At 47.2% G+C, this 20,665-nt stretch overlaps 7 protein-coding genes across 7 annotated transcripts; 3 read left to right on the top strand and 4 right to left on the bottom strand.

The window, feature by feature from the left end:
• Nucleotides 1-190: 190 nt before the first annotated feature.
• Nucleotides 191-2,818, top strand: EYB26_004821 (uncharacterized protein; the record flags this gene model as incomplete). The annotated part of the gene is made up of 4 exons (XM_054264112.1): nt 191-636; nt 690-1,525; nt 1,577-2,185; nt 2,235-2,818. 4 exons carry the CDS (start codon nt 191-193, stop codon nt 2,816-2,818), a joined length of 2,475 nt encoding a protein of 824 aa, XP_054120087.1.
• A 3,575-nt stretch (nt 2,819-6,393) lies between these two features.
• EYB26_004820 (uncharacterized protein) lies at nt 6,394-7,544 on the top strand (the record flags this gene model as incomplete). The annotated part of the gene is made up of 2 exons (XM_054264111.1): nt 6,394-7,199; nt 7,268-7,544. The coding sequence occupies 2 exons, from the start codon at nt 6,394-6,396 to the stop codon at nt 7,542-7,544; spliced, it is 1,083 nt and encodes a 360-aa protein (XP_054120086.1).
• Nucleotides 7,545-8,803: 1,259 nt separating this feature from the next.
• EYB26_004819 (uncharacterized protein) lies at nt 8,804-10,989 on the bottom strand (the record flags this gene model as incomplete). The annotated part of the gene is made up of 6 exons (XM_054264110.1): nt 8,804-9,375; nt 9,444-9,947; nt 10,008-10,278; nt 10,348-10,399; nt 10,460-10,536; nt 10,603-10,989. 6 exons carry the CDS (start codon nt 10,987-10,989, stop codon nt 8,804-8,806), a joined length of 1,863 nt encoding a protein of 620 aa, XP_054120085.1.
• Nucleotides 10,990-12,412: 1,423 nt separating this feature from the next.
• Nucleotides 12,413-14,744, bottom strand: EYB26_004818 (uncharacterized protein; the record flags this gene model as incomplete). The annotated part of the gene is made up of 5 exons (XM_054264109.1): nt 12,413-13,206; nt 13,281-13,561; nt 13,611-13,832; nt 13,888-14,589; nt 14,641-14,744. The coding sequence occupies 5 exons, from the start codon at nt 14,742-14,744 to the stop codon at nt 12,413-12,415; spliced, it is 2,103 nt and encodes a 700-aa protein (XP_054120084.1).
• Nucleotides 14,745-15,236: 492 nt separating this feature from the next.
• On the bottom strand, nt 15,237-17,294 carry EYB26_004817 (uncharacterized protein; the record flags this gene model as incomplete). Its single annotated transcript, XM_054264108.1, has 5 exons — nt 15,237-15,699; nt 15,762-16,034; nt 16,520-17,057; nt 17,115-17,202; nt 17,250-17,294. 5 exons carry the CDS (start codon nt 17,292-17,294, stop codon nt 15,237-15,239), a joined length of 1,407 nt encoding a protein of 468 aa, XP_054120083.1.
• A 430-nt stretch (nt 17,295-17,724) lies between these two features.
• EYB26_004816 (uncharacterized protein) lies at nt 17,725-18,804 on the top strand (the record flags this gene model as incomplete). The annotated part of the gene is made up of 1 exon (XM_054264107.1): nt 17,725-18,804. The coding sequence occupies one exon, from the start codon at nt 17,725-17,727 to the stop codon at nt 18,802-18,804; it is 1,080 nt and encodes a 359-aa protein (XP_054120082.1).
• Nucleotides 18,805-18,909: 105 nt separating this feature from the next.
• Nucleotides 18,910-20,163, bottom strand: EYB26_004815 (uncharacterized protein; the record flags this gene model as incomplete). The annotated part of the gene is made up of 3 exons (XM_054264106.1): nt 18,910-19,667; nt 19,750-19,895; nt 19,961-20,163. The coding sequence occupies 3 exons, from the start codon at nt 20,161-20,163 to the stop codon at nt 18,910-18,912; spliced, it is 1,107 nt and encodes a 368-aa protein (XP_054120081.1).
• Nucleotides 20,164-20,665: the final 502 nt, after the last annotated feature.

The following is a 20,665-nucleotide window of genomic DNA, read 5'->3' as shown; positions in this document are numbered from 1 at the left end:
TTCTGGAGAAAAAGAACCACCATTTTATTTGCTTTGACTCTTGCCTACTAACCCGGAATAAGCGACAAGACCACGGAACTTTGCAGGAAAATTCAACAGTGGTCTAGTCTCACATCACATCAATTCTCCCTGCCACCTGACAACCAGAAAAGAAGGATTTTAGACTTCCGGCTGTGCCTCTCGCTCGAAAATGGCCGCCGCCTTTGACGACGAGGATCTCTCCGTCTCGCTTGCGTCAGTGCCTCCCAATCCGAATACTAGACAGCAACGAGATCAATCGACGGCCGATGCAATGTCCGACTCGAATCCCGCAGCGATGGCAATGCCGCCTCCCCCGCGGCCAAACAATAATGGTCATAATGGACATCACAACGCCGGTAGCCGCGGCTCGTCAGCGTCAGTGCAGTCACCGGCGACACGCCGAGATATGCAACGGTTAGATCAATACAAGACCATTAAAGTGTTGGGAGAGGGTTCATTCGGCAAAGTCAAATTGGCGATTCATCAGCCTAGCGGACGGCAGGTTGCGTTGAAGATTATTCCTCGGCGAAAGTTGTTGTCGAGGGATATGGTTGGACGGGTTGAGCGTGAGATTCAGTATTTGCAGTTACTTCGGCATCCACATATTATCAAGCTGTATGTCTCCTCTGACTCTTTTTGGGCTATATGGCTAACCGAGTACTTTCTAGATACACCGTCATTCCCACAAAGTCTGATATTGTGATGGTTTTGGAATACGCCGAGAGAGAGTTGTTTGACTACCTGGTCAAACGAGGCAGGTGTAACGACGATGAAGCACGCAAGTTCTTCCAACAAATCATTTGTGCGGTCGAGTATTGCCATCGCCACAAGATCGTCCATCGAGACCTGAAACCCGAAAACTTGTTGATTGATAGCGAGAAAAACGTGAAGATTGCAGATTTCGGTCTGAGCAATATCATGACGGACGGAAACTTTTTGAAAACCAGCTGCGGAAGTCCTAACTACGCCGCACCAGAAGTTATTTCAGGAAAATTATATGCCGGACCCGAAGTGGACGTGTGGAGTTGCGGAGTTATATTATATGTTCTTCTTGTCGGCCGTTTACCATTTGACGATGACTATATTCCAGCGTTATTCAAGAAGATCGCCGCCGGAAACTTCCATATGCCTTCGTATATCTCGCCGGGAGCTGCCAGGCTCATTCGAGCCATGCTGCAGGTCCATCCAGTCCACCGAATCAGTATCGCTGAGATCCGACAAGACCCGTGGTTTCTCGACGGTCTCCCCAAATATCTTCAACTACCCCCGGAAGAGTTTATTACTACAGGCGCCGATCCGAATAAGGCGGTCGACCGTCGCAAATTTGCACCGGGCAAGTCCACTTCGGTGCAGCAGAAGATACACGATTTTGCCATCACGAAACTGGAGCACAGCATGGGTTACAAGAAGGAGGAAATTGAAGATGCTCTGCGAAAGGCCGAACCTAGTGCCGTCAAAGATGCATTCTTTATTATTGCAGAGAACGAACTGATGCAGACAAACTGTATGTCTCCCTCCCCATTCCATGATTATCACAGGCACTAACACGAAACAGCTCCTCGAGAAGACTCCCTCGACATGTCCTCTCCCCCAGCTCCTTTATCTCCCATGGCGAATGACAGCAGTGGCTACAGCTCTGTACGAGCCCCGAAAACAGCAGCGGCAGCCCTTCGTCAAGAAAACGCACTTACACCGTTGACACCACACTCACGGGAAGCAACACCACCACCAGCTCCTCCTCCAGCTAATTGGGGGGCCATGGCATTAGAAGAAGAGCCTCGCGTAAGCCATGTGCGCATTCTTCCTACGAGCCTTCCATATGTCCACGACCAGATCATGGAGCAACGGGATGGTATCCGAGAACGCGCTAGAAGACAGAGGGCGGACGCCGAACAAAGGGCTGGTCATTATGAAGATCGTACCTTGGAACAGCAGGCTGCAACCTTCAGGGCTCTCAAACCGCATGCTCGTAGCGTTGTTGATCTCGATAAGCTTCGGTTAGAACCGCCAGAGAAGTTTCATGCGGCGCCTATGCCATCGAAGCGGTCCAGGAAATGGCAGTTTGGTATTCGGTCACGTAATCAGCCGTATGAAGCCATGCTTTGTCTATATAAAGCCATCGAGGCGATAGGCGGTGTCTGGGAAATCATACCAGCAGAGCCAGGTGCGTATACTCGAATAACTTTAGTGGTATTAAACTAACAGCAAACCAGAGGGCGACGCACCATTAGAGGACCTTGATCCTAACGAGCCAATGCCACTGCAACGCAAATACCCCGATCTACCGTCAGACTACTACATCCCCAAAGATCCTTGGTTTATTCGTGCACGACTGTTGAAAGAAGGCGTCACAGCTCCCGGCGTATCCCTCAGCGCCCACAGCAGCCGCAGTGACCTGGGTGATCTCCGCCGCAAAGTAAACCTAATGAACGCCTCCATCAGTGCCGAAGACAAAGCCGCAATCGCCGCCGCAGTCCAAGCCAACGCTGAGAGCAGCGGCGGTGCGGGTGGTAGTAACGCTACAAGCGGACCTTCCTCCCTCGAACAAGTCCAATCAATGCGCATCTCGTACGGAGTATGGTGCTTTATCGATATCCAACTATATCAACTCGAAGCCACGAATTACATGGTCGACTTCAAATGCGATGGATATCAGAACGTGGTTCGTGCAGATATAGATGGTGAATGGCGCCCCGTTAGCAAACGTATCCGAAATAAGGAGAAGGAAGTCACGAGTCCGTATCCTTATTTGGACGTTGCGTCGGATTTGGTTGCGCAGCTGGCGATTGCCAGTTAACTGGTATTACGTATATTGAATATTGTCTTTTCATATATCGCATGAACGAACAAATGGGAGGACTTGTGGCTCTTATATGTGGTTTTCTTAGCGGGGCGTTCCGTTTTCTTATGGACAGCGACAGTATTTTCGTTTTTCTTCATGTTTTATGTATCTGTTGTCTACCTGATACTGTTGATAATCTCTGCTTTTGGGATTTTTTTCGACAGGACAGAGGGTATGTACAAAGTTTCATCTGTTGCTTTCTCTGCTATATTTTGTCACTCGGATGCGAGTGTTATATTTTATGTGTCATGGCCACAGAGTAGTTGGGCAACTATAGGTAGAGGGTATAGGCATGAGTGACGAATTTCTTTTCTTTTCTTTTCTTTTCTTTTCTTTTGAATACTTGGCCTTGATCTATTCTTTTGTTGATGTCTGGTTATGTGGGCTAGGTATATAGGGTTCCGGAATTTGCATCACCCACCTACATGTACTTGACTGCGTATTGGGGTAAATATATAAATATAGAGTAGTTGAGACATTACACAAAACGTGCGACTTTAAAATAGGTACTTGCGTGATCGACGATATCCCTCGAGAGGGCAAATGGGTTCGATTGATCTACGTTTTACTGCAGACATATTGGTCGATATATAACTAGTTACATAGTTGCATGGAGCCCAGTAAGCGAGACAGGGCAAAAAACAGGATTTAAGACAACTATCCCAGCTACTAATTACTTTTCTCGAAAGCTTTATAACTAATTAACCCACCTGGTAAAGTGTTGAATTTGTTTTGCCAGGCGAGATGATAATGAGCGAATATCAGATGGTGGGGGGCCAGACTCGACGTTGATCTGACGTCACGCCTCGCATGTCTCCTCCAACCTCCCCCTCTCGACGCGTAATCATATACACCTCTTAATGTTGAATTTACAGAAAGAAAGAAAAAAACCGGAATTTTCATCGTGCTGGCTTTCGGAAATTTATCCATTGTGGCCTGTATGTTTCGATTGGCCATCGTAAGCGGACAATGGTTGCGTAAGGATTCTGTCTGAGTTGGGGAGGGGGGGAGGGGGTTGCTGTATATATACATAGGTATTCTCCATGTTCCTATTCTAAAGGACTGACTGATCGGAACTTTTGGTGCATGCATGTATACATGTAAGTGGGATGTATATATATACTGACCGACTGTCTGTCTGCTCATCTCTTCCAGTTCATTTTAGATATATTCTTCTTGTGCCTGGTGTGGTTGGGGAATTGCTTCACTTTTGAGCTGGATTTGTCACTACGCTCTACTATCCAGACTACATATCTATCTACAGATCACAATATTCTTATACATTGTTCAACATATCGAAACTCTCCAATTGTTTGATACCGCCCATCTTATATAATCGTCTACAACCATGGTACGCCCTCACTTCCTATCCAACACCTAGGTTCTGTCGGAAACATCCGTACCAGAACCACGGCTCTATATGATTAATTAGTACGTACTAACATTCAAGCTACTAGGCACCCATACCCCTTTCATCAAGATAATCAACCTCCGACACATGCCCCAGCACCCTCTCCGGCGGCGCAATCGCAGGCATCGTCATCGGCACAATCGCCGGCACACTCCTGATTATCTGGCTCATCAAATCCTGCTTCTTGCCGGGCGCTCCGGGAAACCGCGATCCTGATGGTGCAGGTAGCGCGCCTCCTGTGGTATATTCATCGTCGCGACCATCATCGCGTCGTCAACGACGATCGAGAAATTATAGGGATGGTCCGGATTATGTGGAGTATATTGAGAAGTTGTCGGTGCGGGTGAGTCGGAGCCGGACGAGGAGTCAATTGAGTAGGCCGGACAGGGTTTACATTTCTTGACCTACCTACGTACCTACAGTGTCTAGGTCTTAAGAAGGATGAACATGGGTTGGTAGTGATGGCGTGGGTTGAGGAGGCAGGAAAGGAAGAAAGTGAGTGATGACGGTCGAATATGTTGACAGGACGAAATGAGTGTACTATGTTTTCTATTTTCTTTTATTTATGGCGACATTATTTGACGATGTATATAGAAGTTATGCCTAATGTTAATGACAGTTATGTGAACTTACTATAGAGTAACTTAGTTAACTAAGTTAGTTAACTAACTACTTGCTATGGCTGACATGACACTGTAGAAGAGAAGCACGCAATGATAGGGTACGACGGGCACGTGCTTGATTGGCCAAGTCGAGTCGGAGCCTCGGCGATTCCCCTGAGACGTCGGAGACTTGAGGTCATCCCAATTTGGCAGTACGACAGTCTCAGTTGTGTAACAAGGATCTTATCTCTATCACTATCATCAATGCTAACTAGTTAGTTATAACTACTCCGTACGTTAAGTTACGGACACTCCGTCTCAATGAGTCAGCATCACAGTAGAGCGCCACTGTCTGAGAATAACCGTGGAATCGGACGGGTCGCAGCCTGCACCCAAGGACCCGGCCTGGCCATACAGTCCAATACACGCATACAGAAGAACAAAAAAAAAAAATAAAAATAAAAATAAAATACGGCGGGAACATACTACGTAAAATAAATTTAAAAATAAATAAGGGGCACTAAGCCCGGCGGACCGGAAATGAAGCCCAACCAGATGAGACAGAGGGAATAAAATGGTCCGCTATGAGCCTCATTGGGCCAATGTACGGCGGGTTGTTGACTAGCAGACGAACAGGAGGTGAGAGTTGATCACTGTACGGTTCTCTTGGTGTGCTGGAGTAATTTCAGTATGCAGTTATCCTGTAGCGGAGAGCAAGGAGTCTGCTCTGTAGTTCGTACTCATTTTCCAGAGATCAGGGATTCAACAGAAGCGACATCTCCTACGTAAATAATAAGTTAAGAGTAATACACTAATACTTCGTGGGATTGTCAACGCCACAGAACGACGGCGATTTAGCGTGAAAGGATCGTAAAATACCGTAACCAATATAAAAAAAAACGGCGGCGTGCAGCGGCGTCAGGCTTGGTTCAGGCACCGCCCAATCGCGTGCCGCAGACGCCTTTTAGCGCCGAAGCCCCCTTCCTTTCCTTGCTCATCTTCTCCCTCTCAACCTCACCCACAGACTCGTTCTACTGCCCGTACTACGAGTACGGTCTCACTAATGGCTCTTAGCCTGATGGACCGCCCAGGCGGGGGGGCCCTTTTCCCTGGCCTTTTTTCTCTTGTCCTTCCTTGGTCCACTGGCCAGTCCTGTTCGGGAGATAGTCTTATCTGCAGTGGCTGTAGAGGAGACCACCCCATTTCTGCCGCTGCCTCGTTCGTTCATGCAGTAATTAATCTCTTTCGCTCTCTCGTCCTCTCCACGACACTACTGTTTGAACAATCTTTTCGTGACTTTCCCCGGTCCCTCTCTCAACGTCACTCTTTTGAATGAAATAACATTCTTTTTACTGCTATCAACTACACACTCTTTTATATACTCCGGGGCTCATTCCTTCGCACCCGTACTCGACGCAGATTTCTTTGAACCGGACCACTATTTCTCGTTGGCAGCGAGGAGATAGTCTTCCCACAACGCCGTTTCTTTTGCCCTTCGATTCGATTATACAGTCATGATGCGATCATCAGTCTTGACGGCCCTCGTGGCTGCACTCGTCTCGACCGTCTCAGCACAGACAAGCACGTCCTGTCAACCCCTAAACGAGACATGTCCGCCTGATCCGGCCCTCAGTACATCACATACCTGGAACATCAGTGCCAGCTCGCAACTAGACAACATTTGGAATATCACCAACGGTGTGCTGAACTACACAGACGACGCCGTCGGCTTCACAATCAACAAGAAACTCGACTCGCCGACCATCAGATCCACATTCTACATCTTCTTCGGCCGCTTGGAATACCACGTTCGGGCTGCTCCCGGTCATGGTGTGATTAGCAGTGTGGTCCTTCAATCAGATGATCTTGACGAAGTTGATTGGGAGTGGGTGGGTTCAGAACCTAACACGGTTCAGACAAATTTCTTTGGAAAGGGACAGACCATTGATGGTACGGCCGAATATTTCAATATCAGCAGCAGTACTCACGACGAATACCACAACTACACAACATGGTGGGACAAGGAAAAACTCGAGTGGTGGGTCGATGGCCAATTATTGCGCACCGTTACACCCTCAAACTCCTCCAACAGTACCTACGACTGGTACCCTCAAACACCCATGAACATCCGTATCGGAGTCTGGCCCGGCGGTGACCCTAATGGCGCTCCTGGTACGATTCAATGGGCTGGAGGTGTGATTGATTACGATGCTGGTCCATATACCATGTTTGTGTCGCAAGTTTCGGCACAGGACTTTTCCACGGGCAAGGAGTACAATTACACCGACCATTCGGGATCATGGGAGAGCATCAACATTGTTGCGTAAGTCTACTAATTCAGGAATAAATGATAATTAACTATCAGAGTTTGGAACAAGCTAACCGAAACAGTGGCAACTCAACGGCCGAACAACAGATCAATGCCGTTCACCTCACTCTCTCCCAGAGATGGAACAACCTGTCTTCCGGCGTCAGAATCGGTATTATCGCTGGCGCCAGCTCAGTCGTTGGTATCGCTGCTCTCGCCTTTTTGTTGTGCTGTATTCGCCAACGACGACTCGGCAAGCGTGAATGGAATGCCCAAAACAACCAGTGGATGCAAGAGCGTACAGATATGATGAATATGCAGGCTGAGTGGAGGCAAAAGGGATACGTTGAGATGAAGTAGACATCCTTATATCTCTACCTATATACGACATGTATATAAGGCTATGTCTCGATGATGCTTTTGCCTTTGCCCATGGCTTTTCTCTTCTTCGCTTTTGGTTTCCAGAAGCGAAGGGAGAGAAGCAGCTTACGATATTCACAATTCGCCTCGCTTTCGATTCTCTGTTCATATTTTATTCTTTTTCGTTTTGACACATCGTCATCGTCTCAACCATCGATACCATCCCCATCTTGTCTCCGACTGATCCTATCTCTCACCATCTCCCGATCCCTCACAACCACTCCTCGTCCTTTTAGCCTTCCGACCTCCCGATGGCCTAAAAATCCATCTCCTTTCTCGTGTCCACATCCACCGTTTCCGTACAGGGTAGCTCTGATATATTTCCAAATCTGGTGTTCGTTATTTATTTATGGGTGTTTTTGTCCGATTCAAAGCACAATCTTGACTGAAATTTATTGACTTTTATTTGTATCTATTCTGATTGGATTGTTGTTGTTTTGTTGTCTATAGTAGATGGAGGGTGTGCTATGGGGAAAGGAAGGAGGAATCAGAATTGATACTTGCATTTCAAGATTGCTCATATGATCACGTAGCCTGCAGCCTATAGCCAGGAGTCAGTATGCCAGTATGCAATATACGTAAAGGATATGTACTCGTGTGGACTTTTGAATGGACAAATGTAGAATCATACATACCTAGGTACTGTCACATTTGCCAAGTAAGTAATAAATCGAATTAGTTGCTCCTCTTCTATATTTTGAAGGATATCATCAATATTGTCATTGTTCTGTTCTATGCAGGAGCCAGAGTATTCAAGTAGGGTTGGTTCTAGTGTCATTCCCAGGTAGCTAAGGAAGTGATATGTACAGCTTTTGAGGAGGGTATGTATATATGTATACATGCATATATGTTTGATATGAAAGAAGAAGAAGATGATGATGATGCGTGAAAATCCAAATAAGTCTGATAAAGAGGAAATAGAGCAAGAAAAAGAGGGGTATTAGAGTAGAGAAAAGTAATGAGTGATATGATATTATGCAGAGCCAGTGAGTCCCTCTTCTATGTCATGCACCGAAAAACGCCTTGTAAATGTCTGTCCACCGGAGAAAGTATGAGTGAGGAATCATATGAATACAAGAAAAAGATGTTTAAGGATAGATGGAGGTGTTTTAAACCATATGCAATAGGGGATGCATCTACCTGCCTAGGAGGGGATTGCAACTGGTGCCGTAGCAAAGCCGTAGGTACGGTGCCTACTATCAACATGCGGCAGCTGCACTCTCAACATCTACCTTCGGCGGCGCATCCTTCTTCCTGATATCCTTCCACCCCATCCCCCACGAAGCCACAAACATGACGGCCGCCGCACTAGCCGCAAACCAATACACCGCATCCACGCTCTTCGAGTACGCAAGCAACGTGCCCGCCAATCCGACCGGATTGTCGCCCACAGCAGCTCTAACAGCAGGTCCCGAACCGCCCGCCGCAATAATCGACGCTGTATCAACACCGGGCGCATACTTGGGGATATTTGTTCTCAATTGATTCGAGAGAATGGTTTCGCCAATTGCTAAGAATACGGCGCCGCCAAAGGTCTGTCCAAATGTGACCAGGGCCATGGCGACGGGGACGAATTTGGGGTTTATGCTGTTTTGCACTGCAATGATAGGCATTTGCATCCCTAGACCGCGGCTGAAGCCGAGCAGGACTTGGTAGCCGATCCATTCACCGGCTGAGGTGGTGGGGGAGAAGGTTGATAGGAGACCTAGGGCGACGGCGCTGAGGGTGGAGGATGCTATGATCCAGGGGAGGTAGTAGCCCAATCGTCCGACTAGAAGTGCATCAGTGAGCGTTGAATAGGAGGAGAGAGATGAAAAGGGGAAGAGGGGGGGGGCTTACCGAAGGCGCCAGAAGCGACGGTAGAAATCAGCTGGCTCAATACGTTGGGTAACATGTGCACACCACTCACAATCGCGGTCGAGCCACGAACCGTCTGGAAATAAATGGGCAGATAATAGGATGCAATCTGCAAACATCCAAAGAACAAGAACATCACAAGACACGATGCCCAGACATGTCTTATCTTCAAGATCGAAAAGGGTGCCATGGCATTATCGCCTTGGTAGTATTCCCACACCCCGAAAAGGATGATGGTTGCACCCGAACCGCAAAAGAGTCCGATAATGGTGGCGCTGTTCCAGGCGTATTTACTTCCACCCCATTCCAAGGCCAAAAACACCTGGATTGCAGCAGGCGCAAAGAGGAAGAACCCCATAATATCGAGTTTGCGTGTGATGATGGTCATGATGGATTCAGTGCGCGGTTTGACTACGTCGGGAACTTGGATGAAGAATAGCATAATTGCACCCGCGACACCGCCAACGGGGAGGTTGATATAAAAGCCTGGCCCTAATATCAGCACATTTATAGTTTTTCTGATGGGAAGATGGGGAGGAAACATACACCACCGCCAATTAACATACGTGGTAAACGCACCACCGATAATCGGACCCAGGATCGTCCCCATTTGAGCAAATCCCATCATGATACCGAAATACGTGGGACGTTTATGTAGGGGCATTGAGGTTGATAGGATTGTCAAGGCGCCGTTCATGAGTCCCGAAGAACCGATACCGGCAATGGCGCGGCCGATGATGAGCATTGTAGAGGATTGTGCGACGCCGCAGATGAGCGAGCCGATTTCGAAGATTAAGAAGCATACTAAGTAGATGCTCTATCATCATCCACCAATGTTAGTGACGATCGTCAAGATGTGGTCAGGAGGGACGGGTAGGTAACCTACCTTTGGGCGGAAATTGGAGTAGACTTTTCCGGCGAGGGGTTGGAGAGAGGCACTATACACATATTAGAGTTGACATCAAATCAAGTCTGAGATTTTTTAAAAATAGACATACCAAGCCAATTGATATGCAGTTCCGTACCAACCCACATCCTCCAAAGAATTAAAATCGCTCGTAATCTTCGGCACAGCCTGATCTCTTCATTAGCATCTGTCTGTCTCATCCCTTGCTCAGATAGATTTCATGAGGCGACATACCGTAGAAACAATAGAAATATCAACCATGACCAAAAAGAAGATTAAAGTCATGGACGCCATGAGAATATACAATTTCATCCCCTCCACATATCTGACGCTGGACGTGGTGCGTGTCAAATCCATTTGGCCGGCGGTGGCGTCTTGCACTTTTTTAGGGTTGGAGGAGAAGTCTTCTTCCTCGTCTGATATGTCGTGGTTGAAGGTGTGTCCTCTTTCATTTTCTTTCTCAATATTATTGTGTGTTTCCATGGTGGTAGTTGTATCGATACTCGCGGCCTCTATATTCATTTTCTCTGATTGGTGTATCGTCGTTGTATTGTTGTTGTGATTGTCTTCATTGTTCAATGTTGTGGTCGCAGACCCTGAGACTGAGTGATCTTCTGCCATGTTGTCTTTTTTTTTTATATGTATGTTTTTTTCCAGTGCATGAACCTGCCACAAAGAGTCGGGCAATAAAGAGGAACAGTCAAATATTTATCCCATTGTTTAATAATGGAGGAGTAAATCTTGAAATTCGCATGCGAAAGGGCAGTAGTGCCACGGAGATAAGCGTCAATAGCTAACACCGGGATTCAGCGGTTTCCCGAATTCCGTCTGGCTCAATCCACTATCATCGCACCAGACGCTTGCGATCAGGAGTGAAATAGCCCCTTCAATGCTAAGGATACGAACGTGGAGGCTAAGAGGATATTGTAGGGGTTGATTCGAAACAATTCTGGATCTGAGCTGGTGGTGGTGATGTTTTGATGTTTTGATGTTTCGATGCACGTATGCTGTGAAACCCGAAACCCGTCTTGAAAGACCGAAAGATTGGGGATTAACTTGAATCAAGTGTAACACATGACATAATCCCAAGTAAATGAATGAATTGATCGCCTGGAGAGCATCAAACAAAGAAAGAGGCAGAAGATGTAAGCTGGGCGGTTTTCTTCAGGCTTCCAGAGTTTAGGGATGTTCGATGAGAACTTCTATTCGGGTCTTGGATACAAACAACCATTATCATAGCTACGCAGCCCTTTTTTTTTTTCTTTAATTAAATCTTGTCGGGTGATTGGATGACTCGTATAATTAATATGTCTGATATTTAAATATTTGTTCATGGCCTTGGTGTGTAGGCAGCCATCCATATGCATCTGGTCCAGGATCAGACTGGGCTTACGGCCGAACCCCAACATCCTATGTATTGAGAGCGGCTGATGTATCCACGGATATTCCGTACCAGAGTTACCGGAGAATTTAAATGCTCCGTCTAGAAGCGATCTGAGTCACTGGCTTCTGGCTTAAGCTAACTAAGCTACGCCAACACAAACCCCTAATCAACTCCGTTCGTGCTTCGTAATTTGAGGAGTAAACGAAATCCGGTCGCGTTTGGATTTAACTACGTACCCCATACGGCCGGCAGCTGTGCCCCATCATAGCTCTCGGAGTACCGGGAACTAGCCGAATGCTTATTAAGTAACAACTACGGAATATTAACTAACTAGTTACACCGTAGTTGGCTCGTTAGTGTGGGTTAGGTTAACTAGCTACATAGTAAATAGTACTAAATACTAACTAGTCAACTGTTAGCTTACTCATAGTAGGCTAATGGTTGGCTCGACCGTCGGGATTCGGAATTGTGAATCCCGTTCTCCGCTTGAGATGGAATTGGATAGCGACTGTTTTCCTGTTTGGGAGATTTTCGCAGGCTATCTTTCAGCTTGACTCGTGTTCGTGCAAAAGATTTGACCGGCTAGCTTTTTAGAAAGTAAAATGTTTGATGGAAGAGGCGAGATATATTCGTGTCAATAATTAATACTACGTAGTAATATTATCCGTATATCCTCCCACCGGTATACAAATCCCAGAATCCAAATACATCCTCTGCCCAGGGCTCCTGATTGAAATATGGAAACATCTCTGGCGGCAAGGGGGGTTGCATTTGTTGTGCCAACACTGCTGCTGTCTCTGCTGCTTCTGACGATTGGTTTTGTCCATTCATCATCAGCATGTGTGATGTATCAGGTTGTTGCGCAGTCGGCATCTGTTGCTGTTGTTGTTGTTGTGGTTGTGGTTGCTGCACTGACCGCTTTCGCCGCTCCTGTCGTTGAGTCTCCTGCCCATCAGGCTTCGCCCCCGACCACGGATTCTCCACGCTCGGCAGTTGAGCGGGCAGCCCCGCAAACACAGCGTTCGTCCAATTCATCAATCCAATCATATGCTTTCTTGAGCGTTTGTGAATATCGTCACCTACGTTCGATTTCCATGGCTCTAGAGCTTCGACGTACTCCAAATGACTGCAAATGACATCGAACATGGCGGGTAGGTTGACGGTTTTTTTTAGGTGCTCAACGTCCCAGGCCGGATCTTCGAGGGTTGCGAGACGCATGACAGTGTGGATTACGAGGCCGAGTTGTTTCCAGAGCGTGATGGGGATGCCGATGTAATCTTTCGGTCCTAACGTCAGAAACAAATCTCTCCAGGAGCGAAGGGCTTGCGTGCAGGCGAGCAGGCATTGCATGCTTTCGAGCTCGCAGTCGGCTGCTAGTGGGACGTATTGCACGCGAACGAGCGCTATTTCGTAGACGGCTATTTCGACGTAGAAGTTGGTGAGTTGTATATATTCTAATAAGCAGTTAGTTATCATCATCATCATCATCATCATCATCATATCAAAACTAGAAGTGTGGTCAACGTACTACTCTCAGCAACGTAATCCGGCATTTGATTCTTCAATTCATTCAATTGACATTTCAATGACCGAATATATGGCACAATAAACTGCGTCGTTGCCTCGTTTTCGCCAGCACGTAGTCGCGCGTATAATTTGGTGACATTGCTCAGAATATGCATGAACTTGACCTGAGCAACCTGAAATGCATCGGCGCGTGTTTCTCTGGCGTCGTCTAGTGTTTTTAAAACTTCGTCGTGGTAGGTTGACCAAGGGACAGATTCGGTTTTCTGGTGGAAGAAGGCGCAGCTAATCAACAGTCAGCGGCATTCTTCAAATTGTGTACCCTCTGGCGTACCTCGCACTAAAAGCATACGCAGCCATAGAAAGCCGTCGATGTTCCATGGTCCTTGACTCCGGAATATTGAATTTCGTGGACCATTTTGGCAGCATCTGTTTGCCCGGATGTCTGCTGAATTCGTCCTGACAAGGTTTGTCCAGTTCCAAGTCCACCAGAATTGAGGCCGCGAGGTGAGTCAGAATGGTGAGGATAGGGCCGAGTTGAAGAAAATAGTATGCCCTACACCACGAAATAAATAAGACAATGACAAGTAAAAGAAGAGAGAGGGGCGTACCAATGGCCAAATGTAAGGATAGACAACAACAGATCCGTCGTTCTCTCCCCATTGACGACTACCTCGCGAGCAATCATGTCCTTAAAAGCTCGTCCTAAGTTTAGCTGCTTTGGCACATAGGGACATGAAATAGCCATAATCCCCAACCAGAGAGCAGGTTTGTCCTGCCGTAACTGCGTAGACGATGTATTCTGAATATAAGGAATGGCAAAGGGGATATGTTCTAAGTACTTGGTCTGGAATGTGAGGAACCAGAGTTCTGCCTCTTCGGCGTTGGGCTCAACATCGCGGGGGAGAGAGTATGTAAAGGAGGCAGAGGGGTTGGATGCTGGGGTGATGGGTGCTGATCTATTTTGGGGTCGTGTATTTTCCTGATAGGAAGCTTGAGATGGAGGAGAAAGTAAACATGAACCGGGAGGTTCACATCCATTTCTGTATTTGGATGGAGATTGGGGTGAGGGATTAGGGGTGGCATTCTCAGCGGGTCCGATGTTTGTACTTGTCAAAGTATTTGCGGAGATATTAGAAGCTGAAGCTTCAAGAGCCTCCGTAGATAGACCGCCTTGTGAATTTGCCTTGAGCAAGGATACAAGTCCATCCAGTTTTTGTTCCAGACGAGCAGTTTGCGACGACTGTCTGGGGGTAGCCCTCTTTTTTCGTACAGAAGATGACGGTTTGCAATCTTTCTTTAGACGGAAGCATCTACCAAAAGTATTTAGTATATACACATAGTAAAGGAGAAAGGGGGTATACCTCTCACAGACCTCTCCACCGTTCCTAAGAATACATTTACATTTTGCACGTACACAATTGACACACGCGCGGCCATATGGTGCCGGTTTGGACGCAAACGACATTGCCCCTTGCCCTAAGACACCTGCACCTGCAGTGTCATCGGCAACGTTACGATCCATAATCAATCAATCAAACGGGATAGGCATTAAGTTCTCCCTGAAAGGCAAACTCCGAGGCTTTGTCTCTCGACGTGGGAAATGAACTCCGTTTCATGCGACGGAATCCGTCGGTATTAAAGGATTCCTGAAGATGTTGGATTTTGAAAACCATAGACCGATCAGCGCTGGCAATTGATTCGTGACCGAGCTCATTATTCATTAGCAGAAATGATTAATAATGTAAAAATACGTCAATAACTAACTAGTTAACTAGTTAGTAAGGTCCATAACTCTATACTATATAATCTTTCAGCCTGACGAAAACGAAATCCGGCAGCTGACCTTTAACGAACGGATTTCGGGATTCCGTCTTTCCTAAAGCCGACCGTCCGACCCGGTGATATACCCGTATTCTCCAGCCAATCATATTGACATTTATATCACGTGATGCCAAGCTCACCGCCTGGCCTCAATGGCCTGTAAAGTGTAAACACGGGGCGCCGGGTCAGGTGACGAGTGACGTCTCTTATTCGACCGTCTTTTGGCAAGATTACATCCTCCTTTTCGCGCAGTACGTCTGCACCGAGCACACGCATCCCCAGGCCGAGATACTTGCTGAGACCCTCTTGTGGAATATATCCAGCATTCCTCATTATTTGTCTGACAAGCAGTGCATTTCTGCTTCCCATGCAGTTGCTCGCCCAATTCCGTCTCCATGATTCTTCCAATATGACCGTAGTCACGCCTTTTATTTGGCTGTGCTGACCTCAATTCTTCAGCGGTTTTGGACCACCATTTCCCCTGGATTTGGGGGGTGTATTCTTCTGTTGTTTTGCCACTGACGCGCCAATCCCAGGGTAAGCGGAGTGTGGAGGCTCGTTGTGAGTCTTCGAACTCTGCTTGAGTTAGGCCAGTTGTACTACTTTCCCATCATTAGTCTATTTATATTTTATGCATCATGAATCTAGGGGTTGTACTTACATAGGAGCTGGCGAAGGGGAGGCTGTCGCCTCCTCTAGAAAAGGGGATCTGGTTTTAGCTTCCTCCTGAGAAACAAATAGGGCCTCGTGCTCCTTTTGTGGAGAGGGGCTCCTGGCCATGGTCTCTTTTTCAGGAGGGTGCAATCTAGCTACTATAGTCTTCTCCTGAGGGGATGGGCACTCAGCCACAGTATCCTTTTGAGGAGACGAGGGTCTAGCTATAGTGTCCTCTTCAGGAGCGAGAGATGAATCAACCACCGAAGAGCTTGGTGAACTAGTCACAAATAATCCAGATCCTGCCCTTCGGAGGCTGGCAAGAATATAGCTTGCCATTACTACCGCAAAATATATGTAAACGCCTGATGCACTCGACACTGTTCAATGAGAGAAACAGAAATCGAGCGCATTGAATTTCAAACCATTGATATGAGACAATAGGTATAAGTGTAGGGCTCGAGATCCAGTGTTGACTAGAGAACAAAAAAGGCACAATGTTTTTTTTTTTTGTATCGTGAAAGTTGATTAGTCCAGTTGGTCACCATGTGGGGCGTAATTGGATCAGTGGTTTGTGGCCTGAGGCGCCGTATCCTGGCTTTTGCCTTTATTTTCATTTTCTATGAAGCATGAGCTGTAACTAGTTATCAATAACTGTTGACATCAACGACCAAAGGCTCCTCCCCCCTCTTTTCCCTCCACCGGTTCGTCGACTCAATCAACTCTCCACAGTCAACAAGCATATAAGCCCACTTCCTCACAAACCCTTCCATCAACTCCCACGAATACACATCCCACGGCTCCCCCCAAACAATCATTCCATCTCTCTCATCGTGCCTGCTCACCTCCTCATCGTACATTGTCCCCAGGATGTCGTCGCAGAGATCACATTCATCGAACGTTCCTCGGAGCCGTATGAAATTATCCCTTAGAGCTGGTAAGGGGAAAAGATCAATCCATGCTTCGTGCGGGATTGAACGCTGTAGAGGTGTTGGGATTAGGGTTGATGGGATTGTCTTCTCTGGGAGGACTGTGGTATTTAGTAAAGGTGCGGATAAGGATGCGATTGTTGTTTTGGGTTCTTCGCAGCTGAAGAGGCAGGGGAGGGAAAGGATGGTCATGTTTGTGAGGAGGGCGCGGAAGACATTGAAATGGACTAGGGTGAGGAGGTAGTCCGTTGAGAGGGGGAAGTAGAATGGACGCTGGCTCGAAGTTATCGAAGTTGATAGCATTATCATCTTTATCCTATCATCCGAGGATGTGGTGGATCTCTGAGAGACCATGACTTGCTCCTTGCGACGTCCTGAGCAAATCCTTGTAAGATCATTTCATAAGGAGGATGACATCCTTCACTACTTACGACGCGCGCGCTGATTAAGTCTATTTTGTCGTCTGCGCCGAGCTTGGGCGTCCGTAAGACCCGTCCAATTATCATCATTGATCATTGCCTTTTTGCCATGTTAGTATTGATCTAAGGAGGTAAGACAAGACTCACTTCATCAAGTGGCCGCATAGGCCGCAGCATAATACGAGTCTCCATTGACATCACGTCACCAATATACTTGAACCTCGAAACATTAATGCTTCAATAAGAAAAAGAGAAGTAAGTTACAGGATATGCAACCTGCTGACATGTAGCGGAAGGATGTTTAAATAGATTTAGAGTCAGCGCTAATCATGCAACCTGCTGACAGAACCCGCTAAGCCCTAAACAGGCGACGGGGCTGATTTCCTAACGGGGTAATTATCCATTACAGAGTGTACCTGAGTGGTTTGGAATGTAATGCTGGAAGATCAATTGATATGCCATTAGTGAGTTCACTGAGTACCAGAACCTGGCAGAAAGGTAACGAATAGGCAACTATAAATCGACCCATTCTCCCGTCCCAGGGCCAAAAGTGACAAGCAGATTTAACGAACAAACTATTCTCTCTCTCTCTCTCAAACATTGGGTTCTGTTTTCAAATAGAATGGCTGAAGCACCACTCGTCCTCGTAACCGGCGGAACTGGCTTCCTCGCAGGCTGGATCATAGTCCTCCTATTCCATCAAGGCTACCGCGTCCGCACAACGGTCCGCACCCTCTCGCGGGTCGCCGAAATCAAGTCTTCCCTCCGCGCAGCCGAAGGCATCACTGAGTCGCAAATATCTTCGTTACAGGTCGTCCAGGCCGATCTCCTCAAAGACGAGGGATGGGCCGAAGCTGTCAAGGACGCTACATATCTGCTGCATGTTGCCTCCCCATTTCCGCCTGCATTGCCAAAGCACGAAAATGATCTCATCATCCCTGCCCGTGATGGTACCCTGCGTGTTCTTCGGGCTGCTCGTGATTCTGGGTCCGTCAGCAGGGTTGTGATGACTAGTAGCTTTGCGGCTGTGGGATACGGACATCCCAAGGAACGTAGCCAGAGTGGTGACCCTTATACTGAGAAAGATTGGACAGATCTTGGGCCAGGTAATACTGTACCGCCTTACAACAAATCAAAAACACTGGCCGAACGAGCTGCATGGGAGTTCATGAAGAAGTTGGAGAGTCAGGGTAACAGCAAGCTCGAGCTTACTGTCATCAATCCAACCGCTATTCTAGGTCCCGCACTCGGTAAAGACGACGCATCCAGTCTACGAACGGTGAGTGAACTTCTGGACGGAGCTATACCAGGCTGCCCAAGACTTCAATTCGGAATTATTGACGTCCGCGACTGCGCTGATATGCACCTGCGCGCTATGACGGACCCAAGGGCAAAAGGGGAACGATTCCTGTGTGTCGGAGAAGGAAGTCTTTGGATGGAAGAGATAGCCAAGATTCTTAGGAAAAATCTCGGACCAAAGGGAACAAAGGTGCCGACTATGGTTTTGCCGAATCTGGTGATGCGAGGTGTGGCGCTCTTCTTGCCTGTTGCGCGGCTCGTTTTGGGGGATTTGGGTATTTCGAAGGCCATGAGCAATGCTAAAGCGAGGGAAATGCTTGGTTGGAAGTGGCAGTATAGCAGTGAACAAGCGGTGATGGCGTCAGCTGAGAGTCTTATCAAATTCGGGATGGTCAATGTGTAGAGTGTGATGGTCATATACTCTGGAATCTAAAGCTATTCTTGTTACGTATTATCATCAAGCAGAAAAATCTTAGAACATCATACCCCCTTCTCCCAGGATTTTCACCTAATTACTATCTACCACCTCCCTGTAAAAAGCCTTCATTTTCTTCCCCTGCTCCGTCTCCACCGTATCACCCAACATCAAATTAAACATAGGCGCAACATGCGCCTCCTTCTCACCCACAAAGAACTCAACTTTACCACCCTCACTATCGGACCCATCGAGACCCTCTTTCAACCTACTCGCGAAATCCTCAATGAACGGTAACAACAACTCATACCCACCAGCCGTGACAAGCACATGCTTAATAGGAAGCTTATGCCACCACTCAGTCGGTGCCAACCGTGCATCAGTATAATTATCCCTCGCCCGACCAGCCAGATAACTCCCAGCCCAGGGCTTCGCGCAATCCGGATGAATCAAGTCACCCAATGGCTCAGTATCCTGCGGCGGGAAAGTTGTCTCTAACGAGGTCCAGGGTGATAAAAGCGTTGCACCGCCAAATTCCTCCCCGTCAGTTAATTTGAGAGGCTCAACCTCAGGATGTGGGTGGGCAACATGGCTCAATACGGCAAGAACAAGGTTTCCACCCGCTGAGTCGCCGCCAATATAGACATTGCCGGCTTTTCGATTTGTCTTGTCGAGAATGTAGCGTAGTGCAGTTGTGCATTGGCGTAGTTGCATGGGGTAGACTGCTTTGGGGACGAGAGTGTATGCTACAAGGAAGACGGAGATGTCCTTGTTGGCTGAGCGCATTTCTGCGAGGAATTTGTCGAAGAAAGCGAAGTAGCCTCTGTTTGCGGGGATGGCGAATCCGCCACCTTTTTTTTTTTTTTTTTTGATAGTCAGTTTATCTGTGAATCGCAAGTAACCTAGCGTGGGTGTGTGTGGATGTTGGATTACCGTGTATCCAAATAAGGACATTCTTCGCATTAGGATTTCCCACCCAATGCCCCGTAGCGCCATCACCCAGGTCAACGGTCTGCTCTTTGATCCATTTCTTCAAGGTATAGATTTTATATTGTGTCGTTGTCGACGGCAAAATAGCTCTGCTTCTTGTCAGTTTCAAACACCCCGAGAACCACGAAGGGCAGATAGGTGGGCAAAAACGCACTGAATCTGCAAAGGCGAAAATCGCGACACAACCCTCCTAAAAATCGAATACCCAACATGCAACAACAAAGATCTCGCAATCGTCTGCTTGGGATTCAATTTTTGCTTCCTAGCTCGAAACGGGCCCGTTATGATAGCAAAGATCGCTACAACGGGGACCGAGAGAAGCGCAAGGGGTAGATCAAGTCTTTCAGACAATGTCATGCTTGATCTTTGCCTATACACGAGTTTGTTTTTTTCTGTTGACGTCCCATTTTGATAATTGAGGCTGTTTAATTCGTCGTGAGTGGGTTTGTCTGTTTTTCGGGCTGAGCTCATTGTTATTGGCTTTTTGGCTTTTTGTTGTCCCAGGGTTGTTGTTGTTGTTGTTGTTGTTGTTGTTGTTGTTGTTGTTGTTGTTGTTGTTGACGCCCGTGGAATGATTTGTCGAAGTATGCCTTTCCCTAAATTTTGTTCAACGATTATTCCATGGATTGAGTATCGATGTTCCTGGCTTGACCTCATAGGGATGTACGTACCTATTTAAGCCCAATTGGTAAAGTTATCTTCAATATAAAGAGAGGGGAAGATCACCCCTGGGATCACGAATACCAAAAAATGTTGAGGCGTGCCTCGGTACTTTCATGTGCGTATTGGCTTGGTATCAGTGCTCCATTTTAGATGCATATGCGTTGTATTTTAGTGTATTCCTCGTTACGAAGACATA

This window comes from Talaromyces marneffei, chromosome 3 (assembly GCF_009556855.1).
Source record: "Talaromyces marneffei chromosome 3, complete sequence".
Taxonomy (NCBI): Eukaryota; Fungi; Ascomycota; class Eurotiomycetes; order Eurotiales; family Trichocomaceae; genus Talaromyces; species Talaromyces marneffei.
Note: the sequence above shows the minus strand (reverse complement) of the source record. Positions and strands in the feature narration are given on the sequence as shown.